Source organism: Mus caroli, unplaced genomic scaffold, assembly GCF_978045245.1.
Source record: "Mus caroli unplaced genomic scaffold, Mus_caroli_1 scaffold_4, whole genome shotgun sequence".
NCBI classification, from domain to species: domain Eukaryota; kingdom Metazoa; phylum Chordata; class Mammalia; order Rodentia; family Muridae; genus Mus; species Mus caroli.
In genome coordinates this window covers 78,224,792-78,246,311 of record NW_028227259.1, presented here as the reverse complement: position 1 = coordinate 78,246,311, position 21,520 = coordinate 78,224,792, and the positions used below count along the sequence as shown (strand labels likewise).

Here is a 21,520-nt window from a genome sequence, read left to right as displayed (position 1 = left end):
CTGATTCAGGAGGAAGATACTATTTGGAAGTGATCACTGAATCTATGACTTCAGCTGTCCTTCTAGGGCTACTAAGCCTAATTTACCACACTGAGTGGTATAAAAGGGATGTGGTTTTAAAGATTCACTACCAGTGCATCATGGTACTTGTAGTCCTATGAAACCTATATTTCAAGAGCCAATCAGCTCAAATTCACACCGCAGTAAATGGTAAAGACAGGGCTAATGTCAAGGTTAGAACTCAATTTGAGCTTGAAGGAGGGCCTGGGGCAGTGGGGAAAAATCATGACAGGCTAATAACATGAGCTCCTCAACTGCTTCCAACTCAAGATCTCAAACCCAAGAGGGCTAACTAAATGACAGCAGAAGCATTCGGCAAGAAAAGGCCTCTTTGTTCTATAGTCAGTTAACATTCATTCCTGTTTGTCACAAGGCAGTGGCCATCGCCTGACTGAAACGTAGTATAGCTGTCTGTCTGTCTGTCTTCCCCATTACTGCCTGTCATTGAGACCTTCCTAGCCACAAAAATCCCCTCCTGGCTCGAAAGGATTTGTCTTCATCCAAGCTCACCTCCCAACCTTTTCCTTCCCCTTAGAGGATACTTCTGCAAGTGTATATGCCTATACAGGGAGTCAAGACTGCTGGTGTTTGGGCTTCTAACCCATTCTAGTGTGTGTGTGTGTGTGTGGGGGGGGTTATGTGTGCTGAGTGTGCTGCCACATGCATGTGGAAGTCAGAGGGCCACCTCAGGTTACACTCCTTAGGCACTGTTCTTTGTTTTTTCGAGGCAACTTCTCTCATTGGTGAGGCCTTGAATACTCGAGGCTAGACTGGCTAGCCAGGAAGCCTCATGACTCCTCCTCCACCTCCTTAGCACCGAGATTACAGGTATGTATCAGATGTATAAGTTTGTGTTACCACACTAGGGTTTTCCCTCCCTCCTTCCCTCCCTTCCTTCCTACCAGGCTACATGGTATAGGGAGGTTTTCTCAGACAGTTCCAATGGTCTGGTCGGTGCCCTATGGTGCCACGGGATGATGCAGCCACAGGAGAACACTCTCCGTATATACCTTCCACAGGTCTCCCAGTGAGAGCACTAAACTCTCCTGGAAGCTAGTAAGACCAGAACCATGTCATCAGAAGGCTGATGGGGGGGCAAGAGCGTCTGCCTCCCCTCACTCTGACATCACTTCAATCCCTACACCAACAAGAACATAAACTGCTTTCTCCGGCTCCCTGGTCTTGTCTTGTTCATCACTACTGAAGCTAATTTTTAGTCACTCTGTTTTAGAAGAAAACATGCTGTGTGCGTTAGCTTGGACCACATGAGATCGCTGTTATTTACTGTTATTTTCTAACAAATACTCACTCCCCATGAATCAACCTAATGTTAATCATAGCTATGTGGAAAATTCTCAGTGTTTTCTACATTTCTCAACTTAAATAGAGACCCCGGGTTGTGAGGATAAATTTTAAAAGAACCCAAAATAGCACATACTAAAATTACTAATAAATCTCTCTTGAATTTTCAAGGATCTAAACCCTAATGTGACAATGAGAATCCTGCATGTATTTACACAAATGTTGTACACAACATTTTCTGATTGAATGAATGTGCCTTTAAAAAAACAAACAGAAAAATTTATTTGATTTATATATTTACATTTTTATTAGAATTCTTCAGAACTGTCAACAGTTGGACAACATATCAGAAAAACCCACATGTAACGTGACATGTTTAAACTTGCACAGCGTATTATTTACACATAAAGTTACTGTATATATAAAAAATATTTTCAGGGACTCATGGGGCTCAGGAATATTCAAAAGACATTATTGCTACATTTCAATATTTACAAAAAAAGCCACATAATAATTCCAAACATCAAGCAACTGAAAGAAACATCTGACATCTGATGTAAAAAAAAAATTACAAAAATATAAACTTTCAAGAATATCCAAGACAAAATTCTCAATGGTGTGGCCCCTTAAGTACCTGACATCCATAATTAACAGCTATTCTCCTTACTCTAACTGAAGTCATTAGGAATACCAAGACATGTTTCAGACAGAGTGCGGTAACCGGTGACAGTCTCATACATGACAACAGGACCTCCAAACCAGCTCACTTTGGAAAGGTGCAAGAGTGTAGCACTCAAGTGCAAACGATCACTTCTTCCAGGTTCACGGCCACACGGCCTAAAGGATAAAGGGGGTGGGGAAACCGTGAAGGCAACATACCTGAATCCACTAGGACATCATATGACCACGTACACACTGAACCCTTTATGTTGGACAGTGGTCATGGGTGGTGGGGGGGAGGGCAAGGACAAGGGAACCTCTGGGCCCTGTCTACGGGGTACACTTGAAATGTTTCCCTGGATTGGCAGCATTACATAAGGTCTAATGAATGGGTCTACGATAAGAGTGTTAAGTTCAGGAGGACTCCTTCGGCACTTCACTCCGCTAAGCCTCTGTGGCGGCTTTGAGTAAATTCTAGACAACAAGCGACATGCAGGGAAACTGGAGAGATGGGAGCGGTGACGGAAGCTATTATGTCTTGGGTCCTGAAGGAGGACCCTCAAGAATGCAGGACAATAAGTTTTCTAACACAACTCACCCACACGCACAGACACACGCATGCACACACATACACACTTGTATAGCTACTGGCCCGATGTCCGGGACCTGCCTATAAAAGGCTGAGTCTAACTTGTGCTCCCTGCTATGTGAGAATACAAACCAGGACTGCACTGTTTTCTCCATCCTGTCGTAACCTTTTCAAACAGCCTCAGTTCTCCTGCCTGCAAAGCCACTCTGACATGGAAGGCTTGTTCCGGAGTGTAGACAGAGCAAGTATGTTGGCTAAGAGGTCTTATAAAGATTGTGCTTAGCAGATACATTTTTCTCTAAAAACAACAACAACAACAACCAAAAAACATTTAACTGTTTCCTTCAAATATGTATGGCTCTTAATCTATTCTTACACACAGTAGATATAATGCCAGGGCTGTACACAGAAACGAAAGCTTGTGGGGAAATCCCTCCTCCAAAGTATGAACGCATACAACGTATAGATGAGTATATACAAAGGCTGGCTAGGGAGGAGGCCTTGTCTCCAATGCTACTCCCAGACAGCAAAGTACTGAGAAACCAGGTCAGTTGTACAGAAGCCCGAGCGGCAGCCCAGAGCAGAGCATCATTGTTCACGCTTCCCCTGGCTTGTTCCTTCACAGCCTCGGTCTTCTTCTCAGCGTGACCAGACTTCTGATGCCCCATGCCCTCTGTTCTGAGAATGATCTGCTTTCTACACAAAAGGCTTGGCTTTCCTTTTCTAGTCTTGCTACATATATCTCCCATCGTTACGGATGGCTCTCAGGGCCAAATGGGACTACAGCTATTCTTCAAGTGAACTACTGGCCATACTTTTCAAATACACTCAGGGGAGCACTGGGGGAAGAACTCTGGGCATCCAGTTTCACCCCGCCCTTCCCTCCTCCTCTAACGCAGGAGGAGTCCTTCTGTTTACAGTAGGAGCTACTTTGCTATTGGGAAAATATATACATACAGTTCGGACCTTCGCAGCGGGACGGTGGCTGATGGCAAAAAAGAAAAGGCCATCAGCCACTAAAGTGTGTGCTCGTAAAGGTGGAATCACAGTGGGGTTGGAGGTGGGGTGGGGAACTCGCTACCCTGGAATAGGATGCAAGTCAAAGGGAAACCAAATAACCATCACAGAAGCCAGAAGGACGGGGTCGGAGACAGCAGCAAAGCCTGTTGGACTTGGGTTTCTGCTCAGGCATCTTCGTGCACGAGCAGAGGCTGCGTAGAAGAGGCGCTGCTGCCGACCGAGTTGACCCTCACGGAATGGTCCACCACCACGGGGTTCTCTGGGTTGGGGTTGCAGTTTGCCAAGTTGGAGTAAATCTGCAGAGAAAGAGCCCACGGTCAAATACAGCAGCTTGGTGACAAAACCCAGCAAATGGAGCCCGCTCAACTGTTGCAGACCCCGGAAGACAAGGAACAGTGGTCAAAATCAAGATGGAGCTTATACCTCAGTTTCCCCAGGTAAATCATTTCGAGAATGAGGTACAACACTGCCTGCAATGTTTCTCTTCTGCTGGGGTTTGTCTGAAAGCAAGTACTAGCTAGCCTGTGAAGAAGATCTGAGGATCCCTAGAGCCAACTGCAACCCAACGGCTGGTGTAATTTGCAGCGGCACCCATGACTCTTCCAGAGGTGGTTTGTCAGGAATCCAAAGCACTTGGGTGGAAAATGGTGTTTCATTTGAAATGTGCCTTGATGCCCCTCAGAACAGCGTTAACTCGAAAAGATCAGTGTTGCACTATTAGGAAAGATAGTTCCCAGCAGATGGCTCAGGGGAGGGGGAGAGCAGCTTAAATGGAGTCTGGTCCCAGTAAACATGGCCAATTCCTCCTTAGAAGCAAGAGAGGAAACAATGGATTTAGTTCATTCAGCACTCCCCACATTACTGGGAGAGATGTCCTAACTTCAAACAGCCAACCCTTCTATACAGCTGCGGGCATCCCAGCCATTGCGGCGGCTGGCTGGTTCCTTCCGGCTGTTTTAAAGTTCACTTGACTGTTGTAACAAGCTACGAAAGCCATGACTTTCATTCCAGTTCACCCCAACCCACCCAGGGTGACTGGCCCTGCCACATGAGGAGACCAGACAGTCCCATGATCAACATTCCGGGACTGGGAGGAAGCACGGCCAGACCTTATGACACCATCTAATGCCACACAGCGGAACCCCAGCCCCTCCCCCATCTCACATCTCTCGGGATGAGAACAGAGGTGGAGGTGGAGGTGGAGGTGTGGGTGGGGGGCGTATGCAAAAAGAATGGGCCGCAGAAGGAAGCCCAGCTTATAATTCAAACCAGGGAGGGAGGTGGGAGAGATTGGTCCTTGTCCTTTGAAGCCTGAGGTGTCTATGACCCTAGAGTAAGGAGAAAGAGGATTCCAGGCCTGGCCAGTTAACTCACGTGCTTGGTGCTGTCCGAGATCTGCTTCTCAATAAGTTGGACAACCTGCTTGAACGTTGGCCTTTTCAAGGGGTCAGCGTCCCAGCAAGTCTTCATGACGTCATACCTGCAGAAGCAGGGAGGATGGGTGGGGGAGGGGAGGGGATGTTGTTTGTCACTCCTGGTTCCCTTAACCTGCTTTCTGCTGCCCAGCACATGACAACTTCAATAACAAATCTGGGGCCCTGTGCCAGGACGTGCATAGCGTGTGAGTGACATACAGAGAATAAAACCCCGTGTGTGTGAGATACTGTCAAAAGCTTCGGTGCTGTCGGTGACGGTGACAAGAGATTATGAAAAGAACCACAGTGATGACATTTGAGCGGGGGTGGCCCAAGGAACCAAGTGAGTGACATTTCAAACCCTGCTAGCAAAGACTGGCAACATTTCTGTCTTTCAAAAGGACATTATCAGAAGCAAAGGCTTGTGGGTCCTTACATTTCGGCAGGCGCGTGCTCCGGGCTGACCATCCGGAAGCCTTCCTTGATCATCTTGTAAAACTTGGAGTCGACCGGCATCCCTGGGTAGGGGCTGCTTCCTGGGGTACAGAGAGGTGGCAAATCAGTGTCTGAGTGGGCAGGAGACCACAGAAGCTTTTGGACAGTGAGGGCATCTTGGGTAAGGAACATTTTACCTAAGGAAAAGAGCTCCCAGAGGAAAATCCCATAGGACCAGACATCACTTTCAAAGGTGTACACGCAGCTGAAAATGCTCTCTGGTGCCATCCACTTCACGGGCAGTCGTGCCTAGAACGGAACACGGCAAATTCAAGCAGCTAATGAAGACAGCGATAGACAAGACAGTCAGCCGTCCTGCAGGGGCGAGTCCCATTTAACAAGGACCTTAAACCTTGTGACCTCCAGCCACCTCCCCTACTTATAATTCAAAATTCTAATATCTCCCTTTCAAAATAGGGGTGTTGAGTCAGTATAGAACAGTAAACTAAGAGCAGAGAAGTCCACGGGTTCTAACCTTCCTTCTAGTAATGGCCTCAACTAACGACTCTCTTCCTTTTTTTTTTTGCCAACAACATATATGGCCTCTCCCAACTATAACTACATTTCCCAGACTCCTTTGCAGCAAGCTATAGCCAGACCACTTAGTTTTAGCTGCTAAGATCTAAATTTTATGCAGTGGCATGAGAAAAAAAAAACACACTTAAAATACTGTGGTTTTATATACCTAGGTCCTCTTTCTAGTGGCATCCCTTCACACATCTGCCTTATACCATGATGGCTAGCTGTTGGTCCGGTCATCTTTGACCAGAATGAGGAGGGCTACATGTAGGAATGACAAAACAGAGAGGCAGAAGGATTCAGTGCTAAGTGTTGCTGCAGAATTCTCTGCCTGGCCCCAAATCCTTTCCCATTCATTCTTGGACCTCTGACACAAGTGCACCCCTCACGCACCTACTAGAGAAGTTACCTAAACACGGATAAGTGAGGCCAAGAATCATCTTTTGCAAAACAAAAATAACTTCAAATACCGGGAGTTGTTGCTTCATGGGACAACTGAGGCAATGCAGGATAAAGAAAATGCCTACTGACGTCCAGCTCATTATGATTTACCCAGACTAGCAGGCACTGATGAGTTGTGTCTGATCTCTGTGGTCTGTGGAGGTGTGTGTGTGTGTGTGTGTGTGTGTGTGTGTGCGCGCGCGCGTGCGCGCGTGCGTGCACAGTCAGTGCTTACGTCAGGAGACATTCCAGTTCCTTCCACTCGGTCAGGCCAAGCTTACTCTGACCTTGCCTCTTACAGTCTCTCAGGATTTCTGGATATTAATCTGTCACATGAGGCAGAATTAATCCTTTAAATCCATTTACGACTGAACAGTAGGAAGAGAGCCCTTCTAGGGCTGAAGTTGTTTTAGCGTGGGGGGTGGGGTTGAGGAAGGAGATGATTCTCAAACTATGAAAACCATCTACTATCTATCCCCAGACTTTATGCTGCGTTCTCAATAGGACTGTTAAGGGAGGATCTATTCGTGTCTTGAATTCAAGGGGCCTGAGTATCTAAAAATTAACTTCTAAGTGAAATCTAGTGTTGTCAAAAACTAGACAAAGCAGTAAAAGAGGCTCCGTGGCTTGTCCCCCACAGCAGACACTTCACGTCCCATCGCAGTCTTTACAGGAATTACAAAAGAAAACTTTCATTTGCAGTCCCTTTGAAAACCGCAACAGCCTTTATGATATGTTGCTCCGTGTAATAAAGAAGCGTGCGCATCATCTACCATTAAATTTGCTTTACAGAATTCGATACAACCGTCATTCGACATAGTCTGCTTTTCTTGGCTAAATATAAGTATTCCATTCATCTAAAATGGTATTCTGACAAGGGGCCCATAGGCCCGTAGACTCAAGCCCAGCGTGGAAAATAATTAAGAATTCACAACTCTCTGAAAGATCTTTCAGAGAACAAAGGGACTTTACAATGACTACACTTAAAATTCCACGCAGCGAAGCGTCACATACATTTCCCTTGTTTGAAACTTTCTCAAATAATTGGCCAGTTCAACGGCTAGACTTGTCAACTACAGACTGAGCTAGGAAGGTTCTGGGCACAACCTCTGTCCTGATGGTTTGAATTTCAAAACACAAAGCAGGAGAATGGGCCTGGCCCTGTTCTGAGAACTCTGCCACGCAGTTAACTCCTACAAGTACTGAGTCGGTCCCACCCCCCCCACCCCCCCACCCCCTCCGTTAAATGGGACCAGGCTGGAACTCAGCCAGCCTGGGCCCAGACACCCCACTTCCTTATCTTGCTCCTTTATCCTGGAATACTGAAGCATTTCCCATCTTCCTTCAAATATTAAGCCAGGAAGTTGATTTCATCAAACCTCCTGGAAAAAAAAAAAATCTGACCTTGACAGTCTCTTCAGAGCCGTATGACTGAGCCAGGATATAAAGCCGGCAATACCCTTCCTTACAAAACCAAGTCGTGCACAGCCTACCAACAGAGGTGCCGCCGCCACGGTGATGAACGAGAAGGAACTGCGTTATCACGACAGACACAAAAATTGACCTCCAGGAATAAATATGGACTGTTCAAATGGGCTGAGGGGAAAAACGCACCTAAGAATATATATCTAGGAGGTTATGGCCTTCCCTTCCCAGTGGACCCTGCTGACTAGCTATCACAGCTATAAATCACTAAACTATACTGGACCTTAGTTTCTTCCACTATAAACATTGGAAGACAACATGTTCTGAGGTTTGTTCTGAGGTTACAGAAAGCTGGCACTTTGAAAACTTCACTGTGTCCCACAAACCAACCATTACTTATGAATCTACTTAATAGCCCTATATTGACTAAGAGACCCAAGCATCCTAGTATTGCATACAGCTAACTCTAACACCATCTTAGACTGTAGTCATTTCCACATAGTATTTCTACCAAAGCCTACCGCGTGACCTTCCGGTCTACATTTGTTATAGTTGAGCAAAATCAAATTCACTGCTAGTCTCAGGCTATCATGAAAAATTAAGGCTATTTTTGTTTATTCTGCACGCCCCCCTAATTATACAATTATAACTAGAAATTCTATTAACAAGACTTAGTGGTAATAACATGTGACATTACAAGGTAGGAGTTGGGGTAAGATGATCATAGAAAACAATTTAGAATCAAGACTGGATACCAAAGCACCCTGGGTAGACTCAGGAGATGGAGAAAGGTACTCACGTTTCCTTTGACCACGTAATTCGAATCATTCCTGATGTCTCTGGCTAGCCCGAAATCGCAAATCTTTGTGATCCGCCCGTGAGTGAGGAGGATATTCCTGGCTGCCAAATCTCTGTGAATACACTGTTGGGGGAAAAAAGGAAAGATGACAACAGCCATTCATTTCAGCTCTCTGAGAGAAGATGATTTTAATACTACAATGGTGTTAACGTTAAAAAAAAAAAAGAAACTTTCGTTTTAAAGTATTTAGCACACCGAAAATAAAAATTATGCCGCAAGTGATATTCCCGTTTTGTGTTTCACAGGATCGGGGCTCTAATGACTGTAATTGCTTTCCAACCCAATTTTAATAAACGTCTTTCTCCCTTCCTTCCATTCACAGGAAAATGCATTATAAATAGTCAAATCCCATTTCTAAAATGAAAGTTCATTTTGTATGCATCTCTTTGAACGTTCTCTCCAAAAAAAAAAAAAAAAAAAGTTTCACAGCTTCAACTTGACGTCTTCTCCCAAGGACACAAGGAAGAGGGTCTTTTATTTCAGCCTGTCTTTTAGCTTGGTAGTTACTTGGGAATGTCACTAGAAGAGCCACTGTTACCTCACTCTTGGCCACACCTTCCTCCCCGGGAACACTTTCATCCTTCCAGAATCATCACATGCCATCCCTCTCTTCCCGTCTCTATCCTTTCCCTAGCTGCTCCGTGCTCTCTCTGACCCCTTCTCATTTCCTGATCCTCCGTGAGTCACCTTCACATACACAGTATGTAAGGTATATGACTGTCTCACATACACAGTCATATGCCTTACCAGGCACAGTAACAGTGAGGGAGTCACACTCCTGGCTCCCCCATTTTCTGATAAAACCACGATCCTTCTATTTTCTAGAAGCGCATCCTCCATCTTAAAGCTTTAAACGAACTCGCTGCATATAAAAGAATATTCATGGAGGCTCATTTAGACAGGTTTGCACTTTCAAGCTTAGAAATTAGAACAGGAATTCCAAAGAGACAGAAGTTGGAATGTGAAGAAAGGAAATTTTCCCCTGCTTTTGGTTACCACACTTCAAAATGACACTCTGAATTCTAACTAGGACTAGGAAATGTTCAAGGCTTTAAAAAAAAAAAAAAAGATGTCGTGCTCCTCTCATGAGACTCCACGCCACTTACGTTCTTGGAGGCGAGGAACGCCATGCCCTTGGCCACCTGGTAGGAGAAGCTCAGCAAATCTTCCAGGTCCAGAGCCAGCTCGTCATCTTCCATGATGGCAGGAGTCACGTCTCTTTCTATGTACGAGTCTATTAGGAAGATAGCAAGAAACAACAACAACAAAAAAAAAACCCTTAGTGGTAAGGAGAGGAGAAGCAGCCTTAGTACCAAAGCTAGCAGTGGATAAGCAGTGTCAACTCCCGGGCCAGTCACCTCCGCAGGGAGGAACAATGGTAGACACTGAATCACAAAGCCAATAGCTATCTGATCGTCCCCAGCTGGATTCCAGAAACCTTAGGATGATGGCGGGTCTATCTTCAAAATCTCACAACTGTAACAGTGAGATAGTAGATATAAAAACATGTGCTTTTGCCCGAACCATCTACTTGTGAACGTTAACCGCCACCGGCCAATTTCCTTTGCCACCGTAGCTCCCTCCAGGGAATGCTGTACTCGCTTCAATTAGTGGGAAAGAGGCATAATCCCTGCCCCATGTTTCTTCAGACTCATCCCCTGACCCCTAAGCCCTCTCCCTGAGACAAGAGAAAAAAAAAGAAAAAAGGAACAAGATTTGATTATAACCCCCACGTGTTAAGCTGCTCTGGCTGGTTGGTGGGTACCCACCTATTCTTGCGGATCTCCTCTTGTCTGTCTTGGTTGGCACGACGTAGGAAACGCCGGGCTTCATGTCCATATATTCATTTGAACTGTCACTGCAGGATAGATGCGAGACCTGTGTCAGAACTGAAGGGACTGGACTTGTGAAGCAGGTGGGGGCCATGGCACTGCCAGGCCAGGTTCCCGTTCTCACCCACTTCACCGTGCAGCACTGACTCCAGAGCAAGAAAAGCAATGCAAGCCTAAGTTTCAAAATCGGGTTCTGTGAGATATGTATATTTGCCATGCAACGTTAAGGTCCAATTCTCAGGGAATTAAATGTGTTTGTGTGTGTGTTGGGTGGGGGGGAATCTAGTTAGAAGAGTCCCATCTCCAACTATTGTGAATTCAATGGGGAAAAACAGAGCTAAAAAATGTTACCTCAGGTTACTTCAGACTCTAAATTAGCTCCTACTCAGACAAATGGAAAGTCAACAGGCACTTTGAAGACATTTGAGGGGGGAGATGGTGAACACAGCCACGAAGGGAAGAAGGTTTGAAAAAACCCAAGTTTGGTTCAGATAAACACCAATAATTTGGATGATTTTCTAGACCATCTGGACCTCTTGAATCTGCAACATTTGGCTGGAGACTCTTCAAGATTTCTAGTACTTCCTGCCTCTGATTAGCATAGAAACACCATGACAACAACCTCCTTCAGAGCGTGCTGGTGGCTCCAAACCCATATGGGATCCCAAAGCGCAAAGAACATCACACAGGACGGACCGATTCAGGCCATTATTTCAGAAAGTTTTTTTAAAAAAAACAAAACAAAAACCCACCATAGGGCCCAGTCTCCAGACAAGGCAAAGTGGCTCCTGCCTCCGTATGAGGAGTCTTATGTCCAAGAACAACAAAAGGTGGGTTTGGGTGGCATTTTAGTACCACGTTAAACAACTCAAAATTACAGGACTGAAATGAAAGCATGAGGCTTCTCTTGGGACTTTAAACTTTAGTGGTGGCAAAGGCTACACTAGGCGATGGTAATCGCCCATTAACTGAGGTCTGTCTCCTTGGAAGCCTGGATTTAAGGCCTCCAAAGACAAAATCCTGCCATTTAAAGACAGGGTACAGTTGGTATGGCATTTCATGACATTAGTTTCCAGTGCTGGGATTTGAACCTGGGGCTTAGAGTAAACATGAAACAGAGGTAAGATCCGCTCCACAATGGAAGCAGTATAAAATACAATGGGGCAATTATGACATCCACTGGGCCTGAAGGGTCTTAAGCACCCGGGGGAAGAAAGGATGGACAAGCCACAGCCATGAGTTCTACTCTGGTTGTGCATCAAACTAGGTTTCCTCCCAGGGTCTTGAACCTGCATATACATCCATCATCCTTTGCATCATTGTCCGTGAGAACAATGTCAATCATCGTTCTTTGATAGTGATGTGATTATAATGCAGTAAAATGATGGCGCATGGGATGGGACGGGGGACGGGGAGAGACTCGGATGCCAAAACAATGCTGATAACTAGTAGTCTACATATGCTGGGTGTTCTTGGCCAGTCTGCGCAGTCTCCAGGACGTAATCGCCACAGGACAGCCTCTCTCCTCTTCCCTACAAGTGGTTACACATCCAATCCCACAGGACTAAGGCTTCAGGAAGGACAGAGACACACATTTAAGAGAAATCAGTGACAAATCTCAATTTGAATCTTCAAGGGTACTATCTGAACTTCCGGAATGGTTAATCACGCTTAAACAATTTAATAATTCTGATTTCACACCTAGGAGCACCTTGGCTCATTTTTTTAAAAGAATCAGCCTTGATTGCAAACCCTTCTGACCCCATGAACTGCCTGTCAACAGCTGACTGTTTATGCAAATCAGCCTTACCAGGAAGGCTCCTTTGAATGCAGAAGGTTCTTATAAAGTGCCACTTCTGCCGGTTCTTCTTGCTTTGAGAAAATAAACGAATCACGTTTCCTTCTCAAAAAATTCAAAAGATCACCATAGCAACAATATTCTGTAATGACCAGGGTGGGCCCTATGAGGATAGAAGAAAATGTTAGGTATGGGCAAGATGATATACCATAGATAGATAATCCCGCCTCCTGTAGAAATACCCATGGGAGACCTCGGCTATTAACATTCAGGTTCAGTGGCTAAACCTTCTTAGTCCCAACATAATTCTATCTATTAACATCGCTTATCAAAAAAGGCAGCATTGTGTTGAGTGAAGTAGAACAAGCAAGCCCCTTTCTACCTGGATGTCTAAGTGACATTAGGGGACAGGCGTGATGGCTGGCTCGGTAGCCACAAGTGACTGCTTTCAAAGGCTCGACTATGATCAAGCTCCCTACAGGAAGCCTTTGATTCGCTGCTGTGTACGGCAGGCAGGGTTCTGGGTCCTCGCTGTAACATTACGATGAAAATGAAGAACCCTAGCTGCAAGCCTGGTAGGGAAGTAACCAGGGAACAGCCAGCTAAGCCCATACTGGAAAGTGGCAAAACAAACAAACAAACAAACCTGAAACGGCAGGCCCGTTTTTCTGAGCATGACTACTTGAAAACATGAGGGGTTGCTCGGGATGTTTAAAAGCGCAGTTTGGAACTTAACAGGCAGCTAATTGCCATGGGTAGATACGGTCGCATGAACAATTCATGGTGTGCAGAGCGCCAGTTCTGTGGGTTGTCCGGAGACGCTGTCTGAGCTGCCTACCATCCCATGGCTCTCTCAGGACAGACAGCCCCCGTTCACTCTACACAGCTTTGTTCGGTAGAACAGTGTGCCTGCTGAAAACATCAAGGCACCCTTGGTGGGAACTCTGACTTAGGGGCTAGAGCCGCAAGCTTGCTTTTGTGGGAGTGAAAAGCTGGATCTACTTGGTGTGCAGTTGAGAACTGGGAGGCTGGGGGCCACTTTCAGTTATAGAAGGAAAATCAACATTAACTCCCGAATGACTGGTTACTGCCCCCCAAATTATATAAAGCTACCCCGCCCCTCACTGCTTACGCTGTTTAAGGGGGAGAGTATTATAATTCAATATACACATATAATGTCTAATGAGGAAAGGCGGGGTGTAAGTGGCTCGGCATAAAGAGAAACCTTGTGTGTTCCCAAAAGCTTGTGGAAGTTTAAAATGTTGATCCGCTGAGGGCGGAATAGAGGTCCTTAGGACTGTGGAGAGGGAGGGGAGAACTAAGAATCTGAGTAATGGGCACCAAACACAACTGTGATGAATAGTTCCAATGCTCGGCCACACTGCGGAACAACTACAACCCACATCGCAAAATCACGAGAGGACATGAGTCTGAAGGCTCCCAGCCCAGAAATTATAAAAATCTACATTCTGAGGAACACTGTGGAAAACCAAACCTAGCAAAATAGAACAAAATGCTTGGTTAAAAAAAAAATCTCTCAAGTAGCTTATAGCTAGGCACTGCCTAAATCATACTTTGATAACCAGACAGATGGCAACTCGAGACTCACCTCCCACCGTGCATGCTCCAAGCAGGTTCACAATATTCATGTGATTGCCCAGGTAGCTTAGGACCTTCAGTTCCGACATAAGGGCCTCTCTTTCTGTTAAATGGGCACTTGCTAAAAGGGAAAGTGGTGTATTTTAGCAAAACAAAGTGGGGGAGGGGGGAGAACCTATTAGATAAACTGGTGGTGGGTACAGGGGGTGAGTGCCCCGAGACACTTACGTTTGAGCATCTTCACGGCAACTGTCATGGCAGCATCCGACTTAATCAAGCCATAAGCAGTGGCCTCAACGACCTTCCCGAAGGCACCAGCTCCCAGTGTCTTTCCTTTAGGAAGGAAGAAGGCAGGGTCAGGTCAGTGGGAAGACCAACCAACAGTTTGTGAGGTTCCCAAATCAACAAGGCAATGGAAGACATTGTGTGTCTGGAGCCACTTCTCAACGGGGCTCTTTTTGCTACCCCTGCCAACTCCTGTGCAGTTTGACAGAAAGCACTTCTTGTTTTAGGTGAAACAAGACAAAGGAAGCCACTGCGGGTTCCTTTAAAAAAAAAAAAAATCACAGTTACGCGTACACAAAAGGGCTTCTTCGTGGAAAGCCCCTGCCTCACACTGACCAAAACTCAGCCTGTTTCTGGGAAACTCCCATTTGTGATCATAAGGAAGTTGCGTCGGGTCTATGTAAACATAATTGTTTCCATTTATCTCCTCGACAACCTTCCATTGTACTTCATACATGGGCTTCTGGAGGAGAAAGGAAAAGAAAGACGTGTCACCCGCTGAACAATCAGTGCCTGCCCTGCCGCCGTGGCGTCCCCAGGAAGAGAACAATTCAATGCTCACCTGCAAATATTTGTAGGTGAGAACCATCACAATGATCCCCATGGCGCCAGCTGCGACCACAAAGCCAATGAGCAGCGGCGTGAACAGGGTGTGGGCATGGATTTGCTCTGCAAGGAAGGGAACCATGATTGTAAGCCAGCAGCCGCAGGACAACAGCCTTGCCACCACCACCACCTGTCCCAAACTAAACCATTTCCCTCATGGCACATGCAGGGATCACAGCTTTCTCTTGGTATTCAAATACATCATCTCTCCCTCTCTCTCCTTCCTTCCTTCCTTCCTTCCTTCCTTCCTTCCTTCCTTCCTTCCTTCCTTCCTTCCTCCCTTCTTACCTACCTACCTACCTACCTACGTACCTATATTTATTCTTGGTGCTAGGACTAGAACCTGGTCATGTGTTCTGGCACAGCACAATACCCACAACCACACCCTTTACTGGATGCATGGGCATCTTTAAAGATGTAAGTTGAAACCAGAGTACAGAGAAACTGACATTTCTGAAGTAACACACATAATGCTATGCTGCTTTTAATGAAAAGCTCCATCCGAATCGACTGCCTCTCTGGGTGGTTTACATTTGCTTCTTTCTGCTCTCTTACGTTTTCTAAAGTTTCTGCAATGGACATAAGTGTCTTCCACAGAGAAGACAGACATTTTGGAAGCATCCTTTTCATTGCTCTGGCTGGGGAAATTAACAACAGAGGGCAGAGTTATGATGCGTCCCCTTCCTCATCCAGAAGCTGAGGACACACAGCCTTTTGGCATGAGTCCTATGGCCAATGCTAAATACCACAGAAACTGGGCACTAAAAGACCTCAAGTGCCCCGTTTCCTTATCTCAGGTGTACCACAATGCCTTCAAAGGTCTGCTAGTCATTCAGTCGCTAGACAAGGAGCCTAGTCACAGCTAGACACACAGGCTATCTACACACTACACAGCCTGCAGTGGGCTCTGTCAGCCTGCAGTGGGCTCTGTACCATTCTGACAGTGCAGATGGGTAAGCACTTACTTACATATATATATATATACACACACACATACATACACACACACACACACACACATACATACAGAATAGGAAAAAAACATTTGCTGACAAGATCATATAAAAGATACTTGTTAACATTACGATACAGATGTTTAGCAAAATGTAACTCATTTTAACTGAAATTTTAAATTGAATTTAACATTTCCAATGTGTCCTAATTATACTGGTGTATAATGTAGGGAGGCTCCCCAACCCAACTATAACTGTACGTATATTACTCATTGTCAAGAAGTTCATAAAAACACACAAAGACCAGGGAAAGAAAAATAGTTAAGATTACATCAGTAACTGCAAAGCCTTCATCAGCAGACTAGTATGGGATGAGTTTGTGAAGTTTGATGGTAGCATGGCACACTGCTGTACTGTCGGTATTACTGGAAATGATATGACCAATACTGGAATGGATGTAAGATTATGGTATGGTAGACAGAGCCTAAACACCCCTTAAATTGGATTAAAAGGAAATATACCTTTGTTGTTACCTTTAAATGCAAAGTTAAAGAAGGCGGAACTCTTGCCCACATCGTTGGAGGCCTTACACTCCACCGTGCCGTTGTGCCGGAAGACGCTGGAGTCTATGGAACTCTGAACCACCAGTTTTCCAAATGGTGACGCAGATACATTCTGGACCTGTACGTCCACTGGTGAGACAGGAGTGGTACACCTACGAGAGAACAGTGTGGGCTTACTCCGGGAAGCCAAACAGAAGCCTGTGGCACCTAGAGCTGGCATGCTTGTATGGCAAATCAGGGAACTCAGACTCCCTTTCCTAGGATGGCCTGAGGGGAAGGGAATCCCTGGGGCCCTATGAGCGAGGAAGGCACTGCAGAAGAGCGGGAAGAGGAAGTGATGGTTTCGAGGTTGGATGTGGACTTCCATCCTAACTCTTAGTGCCCAACCTTGTGACTTCCACCAGGTTCTATGAATTCTCCAGGGTTAGGTTTCTATGGCTGTACCAACTCAAGAGACTCAAAAATTGACTCAAAAATGGCTGCCAGCATCAGATCCTGCCACACCAGACTCTCGGAAAGGATGTGTGATGGTCGAAGTTCAGAAGAGGAAATCGGAAGAATGAAGACAAGAAAGACTCAAAAGGTGCAGGAGGGAGGTGCCCGAGATCCAGAGTTGGAAGCAGGTCCCATCATGTGGTGAGAGCCACTCTGGCCATCTTCTAGGTGTCTTCTAAACACCTACACATGTCATCTGTTCACCCTCTATGCGGTCTCTTTCCACCCATAAAATACGGATACAAGCAAGGCAGAGACGAGGGCACAGCCTCGCACGGTGTACACCACACCAGCACTGAGCACACAGTTAGCTTCCATTTACACACTCTGCTGAGCAGGGGATACATACTCAGGCCATGGGCACAGAGCTCACAGCGTCCAGAGGTTTTATGACCTCTTTATTGTTCCCCCAAACAAAACATTCTGCTAAAACCCATACTAAAATAATAATTCGATATAATCAATCCTGATATGTTGTCCTAAAACATCTTCCACGAAAAACCAAACTTCCACTACCATTCTGTTTACGAGGCCAAACTAGGCCTTTAAAGCTGGGTCTAACACAGTGTTTTATGGGTAAATAAAACAGCAACGTTGACCCCATTTTCATCTTCAGGTAATTCGAGAGGACAATTTAAGGCTTAAGTGTGGACTCTGAGGGAAAAGCCACGCAGAAGCAGATGCTCCTTGTCTGGGGGCTGGGCCCCTCAACAAGGAGAAACACTTTTGCAAACCCACTGCTCACAAACGCCCTGTGTATGTGTAATTGTGCGACCATTACTTTTTTGGCTACTTGGCAATTAACTTCTGAGGTAATTTTTTTCATGATAACTGCAGCCACATTTCCCACACACATTACCTCCTGTGTATAGAATGGAAATCTAATTACTCTGTCCTGGGAAATTGCTTTATCTACCTGCAGGCTAGAAATTGCACGATAAACCCAAAAAGATAACCACCCAAATAGAGAAGTCACTCAGTAATCATTTTTCAGCAAACAAAATTAATGTCGACCAGGAAAAATATAGCCATTATCCCTTCTTAAGAAGCTAGACAGATATAGGAGGGGGAAAAAAGAATACTCAGAAGACAGCCTTTTATTCTAAAAAAAAAAAAAAAAAAAAAAATGAATCGCAAGTCCAAAAACACGTTTAAAATTAAAGTGAATTATAGCCCTTCCCTTCTGCATTTTAAGCAGTGCCAGAAATAAACCTCTCACCTTTGCTCTGCCCCTGTACAAAAATACCAATCTATTGTGGGCTCCGGGAATCCCTCTGCCACACACTGGAGCATGCCATTCATGAGCCTGTCGTACGTCAGGATTTCTGGTTTTGCTGCAGGAAGAGAAATAGCCTCATCAGTTGGCTGAACAACCACGGTGTGATTTTTCTCCATTCTCTTTCTCATCTCATACCTAGAACATTCTGAAGGCAGCTGAGGAAGCTAAGGGACCTGGGAGACACCCAGAGGTGGCATAAGGGTGCAGTGGGTATGTTGTCCAGCGCTGCCCAGACCCTCCCCATCCGCCTGAAGGTATCAGGATCCCAAGGAACTCTGTAGACCAGAGCCTGCAAGACCAGCCTGGCTAGTTTCTGCTTCAGGTCAAAATCAGCTGTCTTAACTTGGACTTCTTGCCAATAGGACTTCACGTCAGCCTACCTGCTCAGACACTTCATGTTACTATAGGGACTGGAATAGATGAAATTAGAAGTTGTTGTAGAAAAATAGAAGCTATACTCTCAGGGGATGCAAGAGGTGGTGCTAGTAAGAGTTGGATTGCCGTACTTACAGGAAAGGTTAGACCACAACCGTGAATGGCAGTGTGAGAGGCTGAACCTTTATTTCACACAAAACACACACAGAGAAGGAGGAAGAAAGCAGCCCCAGAGTTTCGTTTATGCATTTATCTACAGCCTGGGTATAATCAGCACAAACATAAATTGTGCCAGCAGGAAGACTCTTAATTTGACAGTCCTGTGTAACTACAATAATCAATTGATATTCGACAATTTCAAATTCTGGAAATTATTTCTAAAGTGAAAGCAAGGTGAACTTCTAGGGCATGGATCTAGGGGCAGACTAATCCTGGAAGGCTTCTGGTCCACTGTGGATGAGTGTGCTTAGCAGTCGGCCGGCATCGTGCGGGCAGAGATGGGAAGCAAGGCCGAGGGCATCACTGCACAAAAGCCCGGGCTGTAAGAACCAGCAAGGCAGGTGTGTAGTGGGCAATCCAACTGATGACGATCTTCATCTATGGAGAGGGAACAATGGCTTGCATCTCATAGGATGTTGGTTAAGGAAAAGTGATGGAGCATGCAAAGAACTAAAGGAGAAGAGGCTGTTGAGATGCCCTGGCTGGTAAAGACGATTGCCACCAACCTGACTGTCAAAGTTTGATTACTGGGACCCACGGGGTGGGAGGAGAGAGAACTGACCCCCACTAGTTGTCCTCTAACCCCGCCCCATGTACATGTTGTGGTGCACACTGCTTCCCAGACACACAAATAAATAAATGGAATACAAAGTTTTAAAAAAGAATCACGAATTACTCACAGATGATACATCCATTATTATTATTATTAATTACTATTACCACTACTACTACAACTACTACTGGTTTGGTTATTTCCTATTAGAATACCAGTTAAGGGAGTTAGCTACACATGTTGGTAACATTTATCACCTTTCAGTCTCCCTTTAATGCTCTGAAAATTGCTTCTTTAGGACAGTGTGACAGTGTGTGTGTGTTAGCCTGGAGTGCTGCGACTTCAACATCTATTTTCCACAGACTAATAAGAGCAATAGATGTGAGACAGAAAGGCTGACAGATCAGAAGCTTACAGAACCCATTTCCCGAGAGGAAGGTAACGATGATCAACAACATCTCTGCAGAAGAGCCACTCAGCACCTCACCCCCTCCCTCCGAGGCAAGATGAGTTGGCAGGGATCGGTGTCCGCATGCGTGACACACCCACCTGCCACTCAACCTGGTCCTGCTGATGGCAGGCCGTGTGGCCAACACACACACACACAAAAGAGCCACTGCTCTCCAAAGCTATCTCCAAGGTAGGAGTATCCTTGAGGACTTGGATCTAACGCCAGCTTTCACAAATAGAGCAAGAAGACGAGCCATCGTCTCTCGAAAGCATCCATCTGGCAAGTTTCGTTTAATTATCATGGGCAACTGTGGCATCAGGCTGAAAAGTAGGACACAAAAGAACAGTGGACTTGTAGGAGCACGCTATTGTGCCGGGGACTGTGGGAGCCATACGCTGGGTCTCTCTGGACTCAGCCCCAGAGTCACCTCCTTTGCTAAGCAACCTCACTTCTCCAAAGCCAAGTTGCTTGGTCTCTATCCCTGAAGCTCTCAGGAGCACTTGACTTTGTTACATAACTCATGCTTTTTTGCCTCCTCCTTCAGACTTTCAATGACCGGAGCAGCATGTTAGACTGATGGTCTGGTGGCAGCAGACACATAGCAAGAGCTGGTGAATGAATACAGGACCACCCAAGGGAACAAGTGCTCAATGTCACTGGGAAGTAACTATGAGAAAAGTCTAAAGGTGGTTTTCCTGGGCGGGAGACCTAGTTGCTTTATTCTTGCAACAGAGAAAAACGTAGAGGAAATCTACGTGTACGCCTAGACATGGGAAGTTTGTGTTTACTGACAGTAACAATGATTAGGGGCCAGGCGGTGGTGGCACATGCCTTTAGTCCCAGCACTCAGGAAGTAGAGGCAGGCAGAGCTCTGTGAGTTCAAGGCCAGCCAGCCTGGTCTACAGAATGAGTTCTAGGACAGCCAGGGCTACACAGAGAAACCCTGTCTCAAACAAACAAAAACAAAACAAAACAAAAAATGAACAGGGGAGTCTACATAGAGGCAGCAGAGCTGGCAAGTTCATTAGCTGTGTCTGCTTATATTCTTGGCATTCAGCCTTGTGTAGGCCCGTCATGTCCTAAGATGGGCTTTTCTTGGGTTAATACGATAGAAACATAATTCCTAAATGTTCAAAGGATACCTTATGGCGGTGGTTCTCAGCCTGTGGGCCATGACCTCTTTGGGAGTTACATATATGATATCCTACATATCAGGTATTTGCATTAGGATTCATTACAGTTATAAAGTAGCACCAAAATAATCTTATAGCTGGTGCGGGGGCGGGGGGGGGTCGTCACTGTAACATGAGGAACTGTACCAAAGGGTTGCAGCATCAGGGAGGTTGAGAGTCGCTGCCTTGTGGGGCATTAATAATGCTGACTTCTGCCTAACAGGCTTAGAGATGGTATCTATTTTATTCTTCTAACTTTTTCCCCTATCATACAGTAAACGTGGAACCAAAAATGAACATATAAAACATTTCTAATTAAAAAAATTGGAACAGCTCAAACTTGGGCCATCAGTTATACTTTGCTTTCGTGACAAGGGCTCTCTAAGATCCAAGCCTTCGAGCACGACACCTGGGAGCGGTTACATAACGGTCAGCTGAAACCAGAGATGTGGTCTGGCTGGCCTACTTGCTCCTGTGTGTTGGCTAATTAGGTGGTTTTTTTTTTTTTTTTTTTTTTTTTTAAAGCTGCTATCCCAGGTAGGATATAACCTGAGG

The 21,520-nt window shown here is 45.6% G+C and overlaps 1 protein-coding gene across 2 annotated transcripts in view; it reads right to left on the bottom strand.

Moving 5' to 3' along the window:
- Positions 1-1,654: 1,654 nt before the first annotated feature.
- The window catches only part of Kit (KIT proto-oncogene, receptor tyrosine kinase), a 79,633-nt gene continuing 59,767 nt past the window's right edge, over positions 1,655-21,520 (bottom strand). The window contains exons 8-21 of one of the 2 annotated variants that reach the window (XM_021163090.3): positions 18,136-18,250; positions 16,380-16,573; positions 14,862-14,968; positions 14,636-14,762; positions 14,243-14,347; positions 14,025-14,135; positions 12,428-12,578; positions 10,555-10,643; positions 9,892-10,019; positions 8,726-8,848; positions 5,679-5,790; positions 5,483-5,582; positions 5,006-5,111; positions 1,655-3,927 (exon numbers count right to left, since the gene is read on the bottom strand). In XM_021163090.3, the coding sequence (XP_021018749.1) occupies positions 3,796-3,927; positions 5,006-5,111; positions 5,483-5,582; positions 5,679-5,790; positions 8,726-8,848; positions 9,892-10,019; positions 10,555-10,643; positions 12,428-12,578; positions 14,025-14,135; positions 14,243-14,347; positions 14,636-14,762; positions 14,862-14,968; positions 16,380-16,573; positions 18,136-18,250 (1,700 nt within the window). In that variant the 3' untranslated portion in view covers positions 1,655-3,795. The remainder of the gene's footprint in view (positions 3,928-5,005; positions 5,112-5,482; positions 5,583-5,678; positions 5,791-8,725; positions 8,849-9,891; positions 10,020-10,554; positions 10,644-12,427; positions 12,579-14,024; positions 14,136-14,242; positions 14,348-14,635; positions 14,763-14,861; positions 14,969-16,379; positions 16,574-18,135; positions 18,251-21,520) is intronic. The other variant, XM_021163091.3, reaches the window with a different exon arrangement.